The 16,224-nt window shown below is 47.4% G+C and overlaps 1 protein-coding gene across 2 annotated transcripts in view; it reads left to right on the forward strand.

Annotated features, from left to right (window-relative positions):
* DYNC1I1 (dynein cytoplasmic 1 intermediate chain 1) overlaps nt 1-16,224 on the forward strand; it is a 1,604,297-nt gene that overhangs the window by 910,883 nt on the left and 677,190 nt on the right. For both annotated transcript variants that reach the window (XM_085630867.1, XM_085630869.1), the window contains exon 8: nt 11,301-11,390. In XM_085630867.1, the coding sequence (XP_085486993.1) occupies nt 11,301-11,390 (90 nt within the window). The remainder of the gene's footprint in view (nt 1-11,300; nt 11,391-16,224) is intronic.

Below are 16,224 nucleotides of genomic sequence, written 5' to 3' on the forward strand. Positions count from 1 at the left end.
TCCAAAGCTCTAGAAATTGCTGGCTCAACCATGACCCATACCTCTGCAGCAGAAATTAAGGCTGGCAGCTCAGGGGACTCCACAGGCCGCCCAATTTTAGCTGCGAGGGGGCCTTCATACTTTGAATAGGACAAGATGTGTCTCCTCTTGGCAAAAATCTAACAAACCATTATTACTAAAGGGGGACAAGAGGAAAGAACCACCACCCTAAATACAGAAAACATACCCAGGGAAAGAACCAATCCCTATGGAACTGTTTCCTCTGCCTCCAATCAACATGATCTCCAATATACACCAATGGGAAAAGAAGACATATCTGCAAAAATAGGTTTAATAAGTCAAGCAGCCTCATATGGGACCCTTACTTCATTTTGGTAGCTGTCGGCACTAAGGAGACCACCACTTCCCCCTATGCCATGGCGCTGTGATACTGTCCCCTCATGACCCGAAAGGACAGTTCCAGTCACATTGAGCCGACCAAACTCCATCCTCACCGGTCGTGAAGGAGACACTGCTTCAGCCTGCCCCGTGGACCTTATAGGCAGCACCTCCAGTCAAGAAAAAGAATGCCAGGCCAGTCCTGGTGTGCCAACATGCCCGTAAATGGAAAACACTTCCCCCGAAGTAGCTCAGCAACTGCAGCACCACACATGGCTAACACAGTAAGAATGTGTGAGGCAGCAAAAAACAGGAGGAGGGTAGGAAAGGTATTCAGTTTTCTATTTATAGTGGTAAGAGATATCTGGTGAGGTAGGAAGGCCTAATTTTGTAATGAAGGAAGTGAGCTTAAGGACGATGAGGTAATACTATACTAAATTAACAGGTGAAGTATTATATACTTAGATAGGAGGACAACTACTTATTGTACAATGTTTCAATTATCAAGTTGGTTTCTGAAATAATAGATGCCGTTCCTTCGCATCTCACAACCCCTTTCATAATATATTGAATGCTATGCTTGTAGGAAAGAAGATGCGGAGGCAGAAAGATTTCTTGTAGCGTGTTTAATCAGGAGACACGTCCACTCAGTATCTAGGTCTGGTACAGAATGCCCATCAAGCGTTCTCCCCCCACAACCCTCCAGCCACCTTTTCAAAAGATACAGCTCATGCATAAGACGCGAGACAGACACGAGCCATGACATGCAGTGCCATGTTCGTGTCGGTCACGCACCACGAGAGATACAACAGTGGACCCAACAATGCTACTGTATAATTTTTGGACTTTGAATGCAAGCCTTCTAAACTTAAAAGGAAGTTGTCTTACATTCCTGAGGTCTATATTTTTTGTAACAAAATAGGCTAATTATGTTTGCAACTGCCAAAGTCATCAAAAAGTCTTGACTGACTGTTAATCTATTATGCCAACAGTCCTGCCACGTGGGTCCTCTTCCTGTGCATGGGCACACCAGTGTGCGTACTGGCACACGCTTCAATCTAGAGAGTAGAATCCACTCGCCTAACTGCCCATTGTCCCTCAGAAGTGCAGCCATGTTTCTTGGCAAACAGTAAACAGAGTGGAGCACAGTATGTACATTGGTAGAGATTCGCCGGAGTTGTGTCTTTTCTTTCCCAGCTACAGATGTTTCTCCACAGAGCACTCTACCAAAATAGGTGCTCTTCATTCATGCATGAGATTCTCAGCCAAATGTGAAGTGAATTACAATCAGCCCTTGAAAATGTTGAAGCCAGTACAATATTGTCCCGAGTGAACGTAGCAAGTAAGTCTGACTATTTTCTGAATACTTGAAGGGTTTTGTGTGCATTACCTCCGGCTGCTAATCAAGCTAGATAGCTGATGAGTCTCCTGTCCACCCACCACTAAATGCAGCATGTCAGGGGGTTTCCTTGTGTCCCATACTCCAGTCCAGCCCTGGCAACAAACAGGGCTAGCCTGGACAACCAGAGATGAAGCCTTTTTTGCCATTAGCCATCGTCGACCTTCCTTGCGTTTGAAGATTTCTAAGGGTCTGATCACGAGTTCGCTGTTGCATCGACATTGGATTCACTGCTGCCGACGAGGTGGTCTGCCCACCTTATTATGATATTATGATGTTGTCAGTTTTCAGAATGAAAGACAGCCAGAGCACCACCAGCAGCCATTCGCAGACCACCTCAATGGCGGTCAGGGAAAAGCAGCTGTCATAGGGCGATACAGAGAAGCTTCACTGACATCCGAATTACAAGTTGGCTTTCCGACAAGCCGACTATGGCAGTGGGACTGCCTGCTTTAAGTCGGTGGAAATAAAGGATTTGGGGTGCATACTCACCCATTTCCTCTTATTCCCTTCAGTTTCCCCAGTGGATGCCGTACTCCAGGTTCCCCCTTCATAGCATCTTGACCCGAAAGAAAACTACCCTTTTGGCACCGAAATCCAGTGACTAGATTGAGCATATATGGTCAAGACTCCAGCAATGGGAATGTACTGGTAGTAGGAATTTTCTCACGTGTCTTGCATATGTGTACACTGCAGTCATAAATATACACACCAGCATCAACATATATATAAAAAAATATACCGCTGTCAGCAGGACCACCGTGGGGACAGCGAGAACATTGTCATACGGCAGGCGGTAGACAGCTGCCATACGATCTTCTTAGGACCGCCACTGCAGCAGTACAGCGGTGGCGCTGCCGGAATCTTAATCGGGCCTAAAGTCTGAGTAGCATCTAATCCCATTTAAGACCTCTATCCTGTGCTCCTTTTGACTTTTGTTGCACAGAGACATTAAGGAGTGGGATGAGGAGCATTGAAGCCAGTTCATTGCAGCCTCATCTTGTGGATGTGAATAAGAGACAGACAGTGGCAACAGCTGCAACCACTAGCTTGCTTGCCCTTATTTGATCCCTGGCACTACACTCACTACCTCAGTATCATAAAGCCAGCAACAGTAACAAAGTATAATAGTCTTGAGGTCCTGAGGCTCGACAAATGGGTTATCTCAGAAATTTGGGCAGCTGTCAAAGGATGCATGTGGTCACTTCTGTCACCCATGGCTTATTGGTGAGCGGATGTCCTTGCCTCATGTGAGGAAAAATAAAAGGAATCTCAGCGGTATGACTGTGGGTGCAAGTATCGGGGATCATAAGCTGAAAAAATTAGTGCAAGTATTGTAAAGCACAACAAAGGTTGCTTGTAGAGGTTTATATGTCACGAACATCAGTCTTTTGAAGGACAATGTCAGTCAGGGAAGATTTATTTTGAAACAAATGCAGGACCTCTACCATCTTCCAATATTAGCCTCAAAATTTACCAACGTGGGTGTTTAAAATTATATGAAAAGAAAATTCATTGATAAATAAGTTTTATTTTTCTTCTATTTTTTATGTCTCTCTTTCTTTAGTCATATCAGCATTGCGTGATTCTGATACATTGAAAGTGAAATACTCCATAGTAACAAAAATTAAACAACGTTTTGGTCATGGACAAAAACAGCGGTCGGTCACAGTCACCTGCATTACATGCACCACTGTCAAACTACTTCAGCATCAGGCTCATGAGTCCAGCATATGCTTTCCCCTTTGAGCGGCACTCTTAAAATCATGTCTGCTTTGTATTTGACAGAGAGAAATAGAAAGAGACTATCAAGATAGAGAAGAGGATCAGAAGGGGAAATGCATGCACTGGTGCAGGAAGTCAGTGACTGAGAAATTTAAAAAAATGCCAGCAAACGGCACTTATGAGAGGGGGAACAAAGGGGTGTGAGTATCCCCATAAGAAAAATAATCAACACAAAGGGTCCGATTACAATGGCGGTCTTACCGCAATCGACATCTCGTCACAACATCTGCTGCAGCAGTCCGACCGACCCATTACAATGCGTACGGTTGGAGGCAGCAGCCAGACGGGCCATCCGATGTTTTCCGACAGGCTGAAGGAGCCCGTTGGTCCATCAGAAACACTTCATAATCTCTTGATGAAGACGGCTCCGTTGTCGGGATTATGATATCGGTTTCTGGCAGCCATTCCATGTCGGCCTTTCTGACGTGGAAAGGCTGTCGCAATGCGACATTGGGGGGGCCCTAGCAGAGCCCCTTTCTTCTTGGACCTCTGTAATGGGGCCCGGGGGCTACTGATGGTGCCCCCCCAAACATCCCTGCACCGCCTGCCACATAGTGCAGGGATGTTTGAAAACATACATTTTTCAATGGAATCTTGTGCTGCGGGTCTTTTCCGTCCATTGCACAAGCTTCCATTGAAAAATTGGTTGCATCCAAATAATGCGGTTGGAACCGCCGACCTGAGCTTGGGTGGTTCCCAATCCACAACGATGTCTGGCGGACATGAGTCTGCCCGACATCGTAATTAGCCCCATAGTGTCTTAAATGTGAAATTATCACCGAAGAACATGTCATGGTGAATTCATGAAATAGCAAATTTGGCCTTTCGGCGAAGAACGTGTCATGGTGAATTCATGAAATAGCAAATTTGGCCTTTACTGATTTTTCATATTCACATGGATCCTTGGTGTTGTCTTTCATTCCTGGTTAAAATGCAGACTAACCTTCCGACTTTTGCTATTTTCCACTACTTTGGTAGCTTCCATCTGCTTAAAGTAGGTGGGTCTGTTTCATTTACACAAGTGTTCTGACCCTCACTGTCTTTACTGAGTGGTTCGGCAAGCTTTAAGCAGGGTCGATGCTGCTTTAAGGATATCAGTTGCTAGGGAACTTACAGCACCAGCGTTAATGACTACAAGAGAGCATTAAATTGCAAGTAATTACCTCAAAAAATTGACCTGTGTTGAGCAGAAAGGCGGGTCAAAATATCATTTGGCCTGGTTCTCTGAAAATCTTTGCAGCAGAGCTGTTTTCAAGACAAATGGTGTAAGCATGGATTGAATGATTCCTGGAGGTACAGGCCACATCTACCGGGTCAGTTTGACCTTGACACTGTTAATCATGATGTGACCACCGTAGATATTACCGAGGCAACACAGCTAAAAAGGAAAGGAGGGGAGAGGTACTGATATATTACAATGACAGGGAGGTGACTGAGAAACAGTAAAACAAAATGGGATTGCAGAAGCGTGGGAGAGTGTTTTCATCATAGGAAACATAAATATATATTGGTTCAGTTCATGGTGGCAGGAGGAATGGAGATGCAGGTGCCACCGGGCACCACATCAGAGGGTGCTTTAGTGTTTTCCAAATGCAAATAGTGCATGAGTAAGGCAGCATACCATGGTCTCCTGTAGCAGTATGTCACCATGGCAAATCAGTCCTTGAACCCACAGACCTTCAACCCCAATCAGATTAATCTACCTTTATTTCAAGTAACCTCAAGGATATGTGAAGCTGGCTCTCATGGTAGAGACCACCAGTTGGGGCTCCACCATGTAAATAGCACGCTTCACACTGCCCTTTTCATAAGGAGGGCTCACTGCAAAAATCTGCAATTTTGCCATTGGGTAGTCAGGATAAAAGCAGGTCAGGCCTTGGCGAAGTTCGTGAAGTTATGCTACGCGGAACTCTACGAAGTGACAAAAAAACTCTGCGGAGTTCTGCAAGTGGCGGAGTGCAATGCGAACTGCCGTTCACACTGGTTTTCCTGCCGCTCGGTTAGAAATTCTACATGAGCTTGCACTAACTTACAGGTCTCGAACGTGATCAGGGGAAAAACTCCACTGCACTACGCAAAGCAGAGTTTACAGCATTCCTGAGCTCCGCAGAGTGCAGAAAACTCTGTGAATGGAGCGGAGTTCACCACCCAGGCCTAGATAAAAGCAACACTGGAATCAACCAAGCATTACTCCAAAACATTTCACATCAAGAACATTATTATGGTGGCAGTTAGACGAGCATCCATCCGCCATCGCAGCGGGATGGAGACCGCCCGACAAGTAGTCGGCGGTTCCACCTGCCACATTGTGATAAAACCACCAATAAAGGCTCAGAAACATGCCTTTTCTGTTGCGGCTTGTGCTGGGGCCCGGAAATCGGTTGCAGCACATGCTGCAGAAGAAAAAGGTATATTTTCAAACATGCATGCACTGTGTGGCAGGCACCATGTGGTGCCTTGCACATGGTGCATGGATTTTTTGGGGGCACCACATGTGCCCCCCTGGCCACATAGCGGTGAGCCACGGGGGACAGGGGTCCTGTTAGGGGCTCCTAAAGTCCCTTTCCGACAGCCTTTCCATGGCACTGGGACCGCCATGAAAAGGCTGTCAGAAATGGATGTCATAATCCCTACAGCGGTGCCTGGGCAGGCACCTCCTTCATTGTAGGGATTGCTATCCGACCGCTGCCCCGACGGGCTCCTTGAGCCTGTTGGAGGCGGCGGTCTTTCTCCCTGCCCTCTGCGCTTCGACCGTCAGTTTGGTAATCCAGTGGTCAGACCTTGGCCCTGGATGTTGGGCAGACCCCCTCCGACGGCCTGTTGGTGGCGGTCCTCCCGCTATCATAATGAGGGCCCAAATGTTTAATATGTGTGACCCATTCCCTGCTCTTTGTTACATTGACAGAGAGCTGACATCCCCAGAGTAGAGTGGTGCTATATAAAAATAAGTACACAGTTCACAGTCAATTCAACACTTCAAGCACCTCCCCCCCCCCCCCCCCCCCAACCCCACATCCACGGTGTGGTTACCCATCTGCCAATGCACTTTCGCTTTTAGTGGGAGTATGAACCTCCATATAAATGCACTTACAATGCAATACAATAAAAGCAAACAATGGCTCTGACATTATTTGAGGCTAAATAGACATACTCTGAAGGTGGCTGTGTCGGTCTCGTCGCTCTTTCATATTATATCTCTATCATTCCCATAAAGTAACATAAACCTTCATTCTCCTCCACTTTCTGTGTCTGGCTTTGTTTTGTCTGCTCTTTCTCGTGGTTTTTCTCTTCTCTTCCCCACTCTGAGCCTCTCTCTCTTCCTACTTTCCTCCCCGGCTCCACAACGCATTACAGAGCAAGAAATGACAAAAAGAAACATATAAAATACCATTTTAATGTTTTCTTCTCTGAATGCATGCTTATATTAGCCCTGTTGCATCGTTAGGAAGTGCCCTGTAACCTTTGAAAATACTCTGAAAAGAAAATTAACCAGTGGCCCTCAAAAATGCGGAAAAGGGTAAAAAAAAAAAACCAGACATTTGCATAGAGCAAAAAATGGTAATGTAACATCTGGCCGTGGTAGCTGACATATGTCAATTTCTCTAGCAGTCATTAGTTTCACATTAATGCGAGAGCTTCGCCTGGAACTGCAAATGCCATTTCTCATCATGGCTTTTCTTTCATTCTGATGGCAGAGGCTTGTCTGAACTGTATGCGCGTTGTTTACTTGCCAATGGCGCACCACCCGAGGTCAACCCCCTCCTTAACCCCTTCCTGTGGGTCACGTAAGAGAACGGGCCTGATGAGAAATGAATTGGAAATGAGGTTTCTGCGGAACAGGTGTCCACGTGGGGTATGTCTGCCGGGCTCCCGCGTTGTTTTCATCATCTCCCTCGCCGGCTTGATATAAATCCCCCGAGCCCGGTGGAGGGTCTGAGAGCGTTTAAAAGTGAGCTTTGCCACGGGGGATGCGAGCAGGTGCTTGCCACTGGACGTGAACCCTGCGATCTTTAGCTCGCATTGCAGGAAGTCGGTTCCGTTAGAAGGGAACTGTTCCATGGTGGCAATTCCTTCACAGTGATGCGCTTCAAGCTGCTTGCCATACTTGTGGTTAAACATTATGCATCTGCGCCATTTACGCGCCAGAAAGTCTCGAACCGGGAAATAAAAGTAAGAATATTCATGAAAAATCGTCATTATCTGTCTCTTTGTTTATTTATTTGGCGCTTAGCGATTTATTTTAGCAAAGTAAAATAGGTAAATGCCTTTACATTAATGCCACCAACAAAAAGTAAGCACTTCAGGCTTAATAAGGAAGAGACCGATGAGAAAAGCCATTTTGTGTTTGCAAACCCTGCGCTTCCCAAAATCATAGGGCTTGCAGCTGTACAATTGCTTGTGGGTATTTGTTAAAGCCAGCGAGTGACTAGGAAACCCTTTTCCAACTCCTAGAATGCATTCAGTGATCGCAGTTCCGAAGGAGTGTGAAAAGGGCGTCACCTCAACTAACTGAGATGTTGGAATGCCATAAATGGTTGGTTTGTGACCACAATTATACTGTTGCAAGCCATTGATAAGTTATTGACGCCACGTATTATTTTATAAAACGCGCATCTGCCAAGGCGTCTTAGCACAAAACGTTCCTAAAAATGATGAACCCTATCTACTAAGGAGGAATAGTAAACAAGCATTTGCAATGCAATAGGTCTCGCATTGACGCGAGTTTGAGCTATTGGCATTGTAAATTACAATGCCTTTTATTTATGTTTTTAAAAATAAAAGAAAAATAAAAGGCATTATTTGCAATGCCAATAGCTCAAGCTCGCGTCAATGCGAGACCAATCGCATTGTAAATGCTTGTTTTAAGAGATACAGTAGTCCTCCTCCCATTCTCTGGCTCAGAAACCCTGCTGGCCTTAGCTGGAAGCAGCAGAGGCAGGTAACACTACAGTAGGATTGTATTGTATAGTAATTGGATTTATTTAGCGTTTATTGCTCCGGGGATGAGGTGTGATGTAGGGTGAGTATCACGCTATTCTGAAACCCCAAGAATAGTGGTTAATCCAGTGGTGATTAATTATTGTCGGTTATGTGCGCTTCAGGATGGGGGACCCCGAGTTACAAGAAGGGTGCGGTATCATGCTGCTCTGAGGAGCTGTCTGATTTTTGAGTTGTGTGTCTCGCACGCAATCTGCGTGGGATCGGAATATTCTGAAGCCGACTCCCCTTTCTCCTGTCCATCTCGACAACAGAGACACGTATGTGCTGCCTCTTCTGAACAAATCCACCAACGCACGGGAGAAGATAACAATACATTTTTCTGACATATAGAAAGACTTCCCCCTAAAGCGCACGTGTGTGGGTGGGTCTGTATAGCATGTGTGTACACACACAGACACAGTACACAGCCAGACCTATTTGTTTTGGCAATCGCGTTTATGTAGCACAAAACAGCAGATTTTGAACCACTCCTACCTTTTAGCTTGGGGCATAATCCGAGTGGTCTGTCGCTCTCACACAGCTTGGTCGAGTGGGGAAAGAGGAGATCCTCTTTTGAGGGGGTGTTGATAGTTTGGCTAGCACAGACACATCTGCTGCTGGGCACGGTGTGTAAGCCCATGCTCTAGTGAGTCCACATTGGCATCTCATAGCCTGACCACTTAAATACCTCGCCTTGGAAACATTACAGCAGGAGGAGGAAGCACAAGGCCGCTTTCGATGTTTTCTGTACACAACCCGACAAAGGAAATATTTCAATTTCACACTCAGTCACGCTGTGTGCACTTAGGATTTTATTGTAAAATATTATGTTGCAAAAGTAAGTTATTCTGTTTTTAAGAGCCGCCTTACACTGATTGACACTATGTAATTGTATTGAATGAACTCCGTCTCATAGCAGTAACTCTGTCCCCCCTACAGTGGTATTTAAATACACCTGCCTAGCGCGAGAACCTAATGCTGATACTGCAATAGAAGAGAATATACCACTGAGGATGCTGAGGTAGGGGGGATGAGTTGATCTGGGAGCTATAAGCTGCCTCTGCACTGACAGAACCTTGTATGATGTCCGGAAAGTTCTTGCATCTCGCATTGGGTGCTCTTTGCTGAATACAAATTCATTTTTAACTCTATTTTTCTCCAACCTGTACACATTCAGTTTTTTCTTTAAACAAGATGCTAGTAGAAACTCACCTTATGGTGCTGCTATGGAAGTATAAAAAAACAAGCGGCAGTTTCGCGATCGCTATTGTAAAAAAAAAAAAAAAAAGAAAACACGCCCGCGATCGCTATTGTAAAAAAAAAAAAAACGCGCCCGCGAGTGGTGCGTGCCACAGCGAAACATGTGTTTTCAATTATCGCGCCCGTGTCTGGGCACGATAATTGAAACCACATGGCCTTTGGTGTGTGTAATAGACACCAATAGGCCATGGGCGGAGCAATGCACCCGCCTTTTGCCTATTGCGTGACGTCTTTGTGAAAAACACACACGCAAAGGCCAATCGTGGGAGCCAAAAGGAAAAGCACACGCACAAGCGTGTGCGAATCCAGGCCCTGTTTTGAAACCCCGGGCAAAAGGACTCTCGCTGCGCGAGCAGTGCTGCGTACTGCATCTCTAGGCGCGAGACCTAAAAAACAAAACGGTTTTCAACTGTTTTCGAAAAGAGGCTCTATTAGATTGAGTTCTCAGTACGAAAGGCAAGGAGTTCCACAATTTACAGGCCTTAAAAGACATAGTGGGTGATAACTGATTCACAGAGTAGAAGGTGCCTGTGAGGATAACTTCCCCTCGGTAAATAGAGCTGGGTGGCTGTGGCTGTGTGGATACACAGTAGTTCAGGGGACCAGTTCTGCTCCCCCCGAAGTTTTCACATATGGCAAGCTTTTTTCTTTTTTTTTTTAAAGTTATCACTAGTTCTTTTAAGAAACACGGGCTGCTTAAAAAAATAAAATTGCCATTCGGGAATGCTTCGGGGTTGTGGTGTGCTTTTCCGTGCAGGCCACTAGCCCTGTGTCTGTAGCTACCTCCTGCGACTGGATGTGTTCCGTTGGGACCTATACTACCAATGTTGCATCGCAAAATCTGCGGCAGTTCGCAAAAAGTTGATGCGCAATTTGCTCGTACTTTTTGCGACTTTCCTCTTAGTACATCTGGACTTAAATGAGTATTTCATATCTCTTGAGAATCCGCAAATTACAGACAGACGGGCATGAGTAGGCATGTGTAAGTAGAGATGCAGTGACTGCAGGACAGCCTAATAGCTCCATATGTGGACTGTAACTGGAAAGTCAAGTGAGCAAGCATGGTAGAAGGGAAGAAGAGCTATTTCTACACATTGTGTAAGAACCATGAAGCAGGCCTGTTAAAATATAATAAATAACTTAGGGCATGATTTATCAAAGGGTTTCACATATTCTGTATCTATGGGAAAATGCTTTAGTGCATATGAGCCTCAGTGGACACAATTAGGCAACAGCCTGACAATGCATGGGGCAGCAGGGCAGCAGAAGAGTTTAAAATAAATAGGGCGGCATGAGGGAATTGGGTTAGCTTAAAAATACAGATTGTATGCACAGGGTTGTCACTACAGTGTTTGGTAAATAGAAAGAGCGTGGGAGGAAGGAGAGCCCGCGAGAGGATCCAGTCAGGGTGGGTGGGGAGAGAGGGTATCGGCAGATAACACTGTGGTGTAACCATCAGCTCAAACCGCAATGACACATTTTGTCTTTCTCTTTGTAGTGGACGAAGAGGATGAGGAGCTCGCAGAGCTCAAAACTGAACACGAGTCACAGACGGAAGTTGAAGAACGGAAACAGGAAAACAAAGAAGGTACGAAAAAGACACGCTTAACGAAAACCCCGTCCAGGCGGCGAGCACTCCCTCCCCACTCCCCCATGTTTGCTGCCATCGCTGCGCGCTTTTCCCTCAATTAGCACTTGACCACTTTTTGGTGCCTGAAAAGGTCGCAGTTTTATTTTCACAACAAACATTTTGTTAACAGGAAATCTTCATGTTTCAAATTTCAACACTCATGGTCTTATTATAGTCCTTCAATGACCATGTTTCATTTTGTCCATTGTTCATCATTTTCTATTCGCATTCTGGACCCAGCCGCCTCAATTGCCTGGGAGAGGGGAGAGGGGCCCCCATCCCTGTGTTTCGATTCACGGGTCTAGGCTTCAACTTGCTACCGATTTGGAGGGTGTCCCTTTCTGGGCATGCCCGGGCTGCAAGTGCCGTCCCGCTCGCCCTGTATCCTTTCAGGGGCCCTCCCTTCTCCCAGCGGTCTCTGCCGTTTGGCATCCCAAGGACCTTACTTGAGCATCTACTCTATTTTCCTGCGGCGGGGTCCTCGTCATTTTCTCCGTCTGTACCCCTGCCGTAAGGCATCCCCGGGGTACTGCGGGAGTGTCATCTTTGTTCTTTGTCTGGCGGCACGCCGCCCAATGGCTCCCCCAGTGCCCCTGACGTGAGTCATGACAAGGACACCCTGCGAGCCTTTCATCTATCTCCTAGTAATTTTGTTCTCTACTAGGTTCCTCGTGTCAGCTCCGCTACCCTTCCCCCCTACGGCTGCGACGCCCGTATCCTTCGGTGTGGGTGGGTGGGCTTCTCTTCTTGTTTTGCGGGGGGGGAAATTCGAAATGTGGCTTCCCGGGCCGTTGGCCCTTCTTAACCCCCCCCTTGCCTATCCTTCTCGCCCCCTGATTGGGGGGGGGGAGCTTCCGTTGTTTTCGGGCCTATCCCTGCCCTCCCCGGCCTAGCCGGGTCTTTTAATTGCGGGGGGCGTGGCGTGGGGGGGTCCCGCCGCCGGCCGGCGTTTTACCCGGGCCTCGATCGGGTCCGGCTTTGCCTTCCCCGGCCCGGGTCCTAACCCCGTCCAGGCGGCGAGCACTCCCTCCCCACTCCCCCATGTTTGCTGCCATCGCTGCGCGCTTTTCCCTCAATTAGCACTTGACCACTTTTTGGTGCCTGAAAAGGTCGCAGTTTTATTTTCACAACAAACATTTTGTTAACAGGAAATCTTCATGTTTCAAATTTCAACACTCATGGTCTTATTATAGTCCTTCAATGACCATGTTTCATTTTGTCCATTGTTCATCATTTTCTATTCGCATTCTGGACCCAGCCGCCTCAATTGCCTGGGAGAGGGGAGAGGGGCCCCCATCCCTGTGTTTCGATTCACGGGTCTAGGCTTCAACTTGCTACCGATTTGGAGGGTGTCCCTTTCTGGGCATGCCCGGGCTGCAAGTGCCGTCCCGCTCGCCCTGTATCCTTTCAGGGGCCCTCCCTTCTCCCAGCGGTCTCTGCCGTTTGGCATCCCAAGGACCTTACTTGAGCATCTACTCTATTTTCCTGCGGCGGGGTCCTCGTCATTTTCTCCGTCTGTACCCCTGCCGTAAGGCATCCCCGGGGTACTGCGGGAGTGTCATCTTTGTTCTTTGTCTGGCGGCACGCCGCCCAATGGCTCCCCCAGTGCCCCTGACGTGAGTCATGACAAGGACACCCTGCGAGCCTTTCATCTATCTCCTAGTAATTTTGTTCTCTACTAGGTTCCTCGTGTCAGCTCCGCCACGCTCCCTACGGTTTTTCGATCGGAGGGAGCTCCCCCCTTAGCTCGACCTAGCCTCGCGACCTCCTCGCCCCCTCCTAGTTCGAATATGCCCGCGATGTTCCGCGTGAACTTGTCTAATCCTATCCCCGAGTGGTGTACCCCCTCCTCCAGGTGTTACCGCAACTACCAGTTTTCAGCCGATGCTGCCTGACGTCCACCCCGGGGCCTTGCATGCTTTGGCCCTGGTGTTGTGTAGCTCTCTTCTGGCTTTTTCTATGCCGTCTAGCTTCACCTTCTCCACTATGCTCGGTGTGTGGAGCGGGTATACTGGACTAGCTTTTCGCAATTGACACCAGGGGAAGTGGATTACCCATTTTTTGCCACCAGGCTGGTTGATTGGTGGTGTGCGCCTCAGCGCAAATTGAAGTAACATGTCGTTGTGCCGTTGACCGCAAGCAGATGATCATGCCTCTCGCGGAAATCCCTCACTATGCAGACTAATTGTTTCCTTGCTCGCTGGGGCCGCACCTGTATTCTGTCACCAAGCACGTCTCTGCTACCCTTCCGCCCCTAGGAAGGACGTATCCCCCACTCCCCGTCCGTTTACGCGGTATTTGGAACTGTATGGTCAACTTTTGCCCCCTTTTCCACCTCCGCCCTGCTTTTCTCCCTAGTTCAGTCGTGTGTTCCTTAGGTTGGCCATTTTGCTCCTGGGTGCCCTCTGGTTTGTTCTAGCTACGGAAGGTCTCTCAAGAGCCAAACCTCCCCCCGGGTACACCATGTAAGTGTGTTTATCGCTGATGGTTTGGTAATTTAAACCGGCGGTACAGGTTGTTTCTTTTCTGAATGGTATTGTGTCAGGTACTGGGACTTGTGAGGTGGTTGGGTCATTTGTCCTGCTGTGTCACCAGCATCGAATTTGTTGTCAAGCTTCACAACCAGGTGCTTTAACGCTGACCTTGTTAAGCGAGCCAACCGTTGAACCCCGCTATTTATCTGCTGGCGGTGGATGGATTGGATTGGCCTTGCCCCTCCGGTGGGGCCCAACAGGGTGGGCACCTTGCGGCATAATGCCGCCATAAAGACTCTTGATTCTGGGCGCTAGCCTGTCACAGCAAGACCCAGTCTTAAGTTTTCAATCCCCATGCACGGAGCCACTAGACTTGCCTCTGCTTGTGAATGTTTGTCCCCAATGTACCCAAATTAGTTTCACAGGCGTGTCCCCGACTGAGGCTCGGCTGAAGCAGATTATTCACCTCCCCGGCTCTGGTTGCCTCCTCCTAAACATTGTGGAAGCGGTTTCTATGGTTATCCAAGTTACGGGCCCTCCGCTCCTGACTGCGTCACCCTCTGTTTGTGACACATGCTTGCCTCCCCGTGCGCCCGTGCGTGGTGCCCAACCCTCCTCACTTTAGCTTGCTGGGCTAACTGCGCAGCGGGTTAATATGCCTGCTGCCACGCGCGTTTACCCCGTACATTACAGACTGTGTATGATGTAAACGGATCCGCAGATTACTGCTTTCGAAAGATACATCCTTCCGTTACTTGCGATTTAACCTTAAAGTCCCCATGTGGCATGGCGAGCTATAAATTTTCCTCCCAGAACTGCATGACCCCCGCCATATTCACCTTATTATAGCAAACCCTTAATGTTGCAACAGGGTTTATTTTGGCTACAGCTCGATTCTTATCTTTAAAGATAAGCTCCCGCCTATGCTGTTTCTTTTCCGCCTCTGCGTGCGTGCTTCGCCACCCCGAGCCCTCGTAAACTATACTGCCTACCGGTCTGAATGACCTGTGACTTCTACCCTTTCCGTCCCTTGGCCTATGTGTCCTTTCCTATACCCGGCCTCACATAATTGACAAGAGAAATCGTGTGATCAATTCTCTTCTTGGCGAGAGAGCAGTGCTTTGTAAAGCCGGGACTTGACTTAGGTGAAGGTAGTGCAGAGGGCTAATATGCCTGCTGCAAAGCGCGTGTACCCAGTAGATTGCAGACCGCATATGATGTAAACCGATCAGCGGACTGCTGTGTTCAAACGAGACATCGTTTGTTACTTGGACTTTATAACTTAAAGTCCCAATATAGAATAGTGAGCTATTAAATCTCATCCCGGAACTGCATACATACCGCAACCTATAGATTATTGGGGTTACATTGGCTAGAACCCTAACTGCGGAGCCCCGGAGAGCATCAGTGGTTTTTTCCAGGCTAAGTGAAGTGTGCAATTACGCTCTATGGCACGGTGCAGCCTGCCTGGCTTATATAAACGATTACAGCGGGAGGGGTGTTTCACGCGAGGCGATGGTCTCAGTCAGTAAGCATGTGAGCAGGACTAATGTGCCCCCTCCCTGAAACTAATACAAGTTTAAGAAGTTTGGTTAGCGGGAGCATAAAATTTCCATGCTTGTGGCTAATTTCCTGTTGAGGGTTCCGTCCAATTCGGACCACGAAGCTTAATTGAGTGGGGTATCCTGTCCTAATTGCGGTTCTAAATGAGATGTAGCAATGATTTGTTTCCTCAATTATGGTTGAAACCATTTATAGGACACCGACTCCCAAGTAGGGGACAGTATCCCTTTTGAGAATCACGTAGGGCAGTCTCTGAAGGACCATGCAGTGGTTCCCTGGTTTTCGTAATATCTTTTCAAACTAGGTTCGTTCTTTAAAATATAAATTGGTTTATTTCACTGGCCTGTGCGATTTAAACAAAAATGGATGCCTTGTTTGGGAATATGAATGCAAGAATGGAGGTCTACTGTCCCTCGTAAGCCACCATCCCTATCACTTCGTCATAGCCAATCCCTGGGGTTTACAAGTAGCAACCTGCCTAATTAGGGGCTGGCCGTCCGGCGTGAGATATTCATTACACAGGCTGTTTTGTGAACTTGTGCGAAGGGGAATTTGTCAATGTGTCTTATTAGTACATTGCAAAATTACAGGTAGGTTGCAAAACGCTGCTGAGCAATTTGCAGAAATAATTTGGGACCTACCTGTACACTCATTGGACCCCTGGTTATGTAACAGCAGACAGAGAAGACAAAATAATGCAGCCTGAGTTTTAAACAATTCATTCTTAAAATCCCTAACAGTTTAAGAACACGACA

This window comes from Triturus cristatus, chromosome 10 (genome assembly GCF_964204655.1).
Source record: "Triturus cristatus chromosome 10, aTriCri1.1, whole genome shotgun sequence".
Taxonomy (NCBI): domain Eukaryota; kingdom Metazoa; phylum Chordata; class Amphibia; order Caudata; family Salamandridae; genus Triturus; species Triturus cristatus.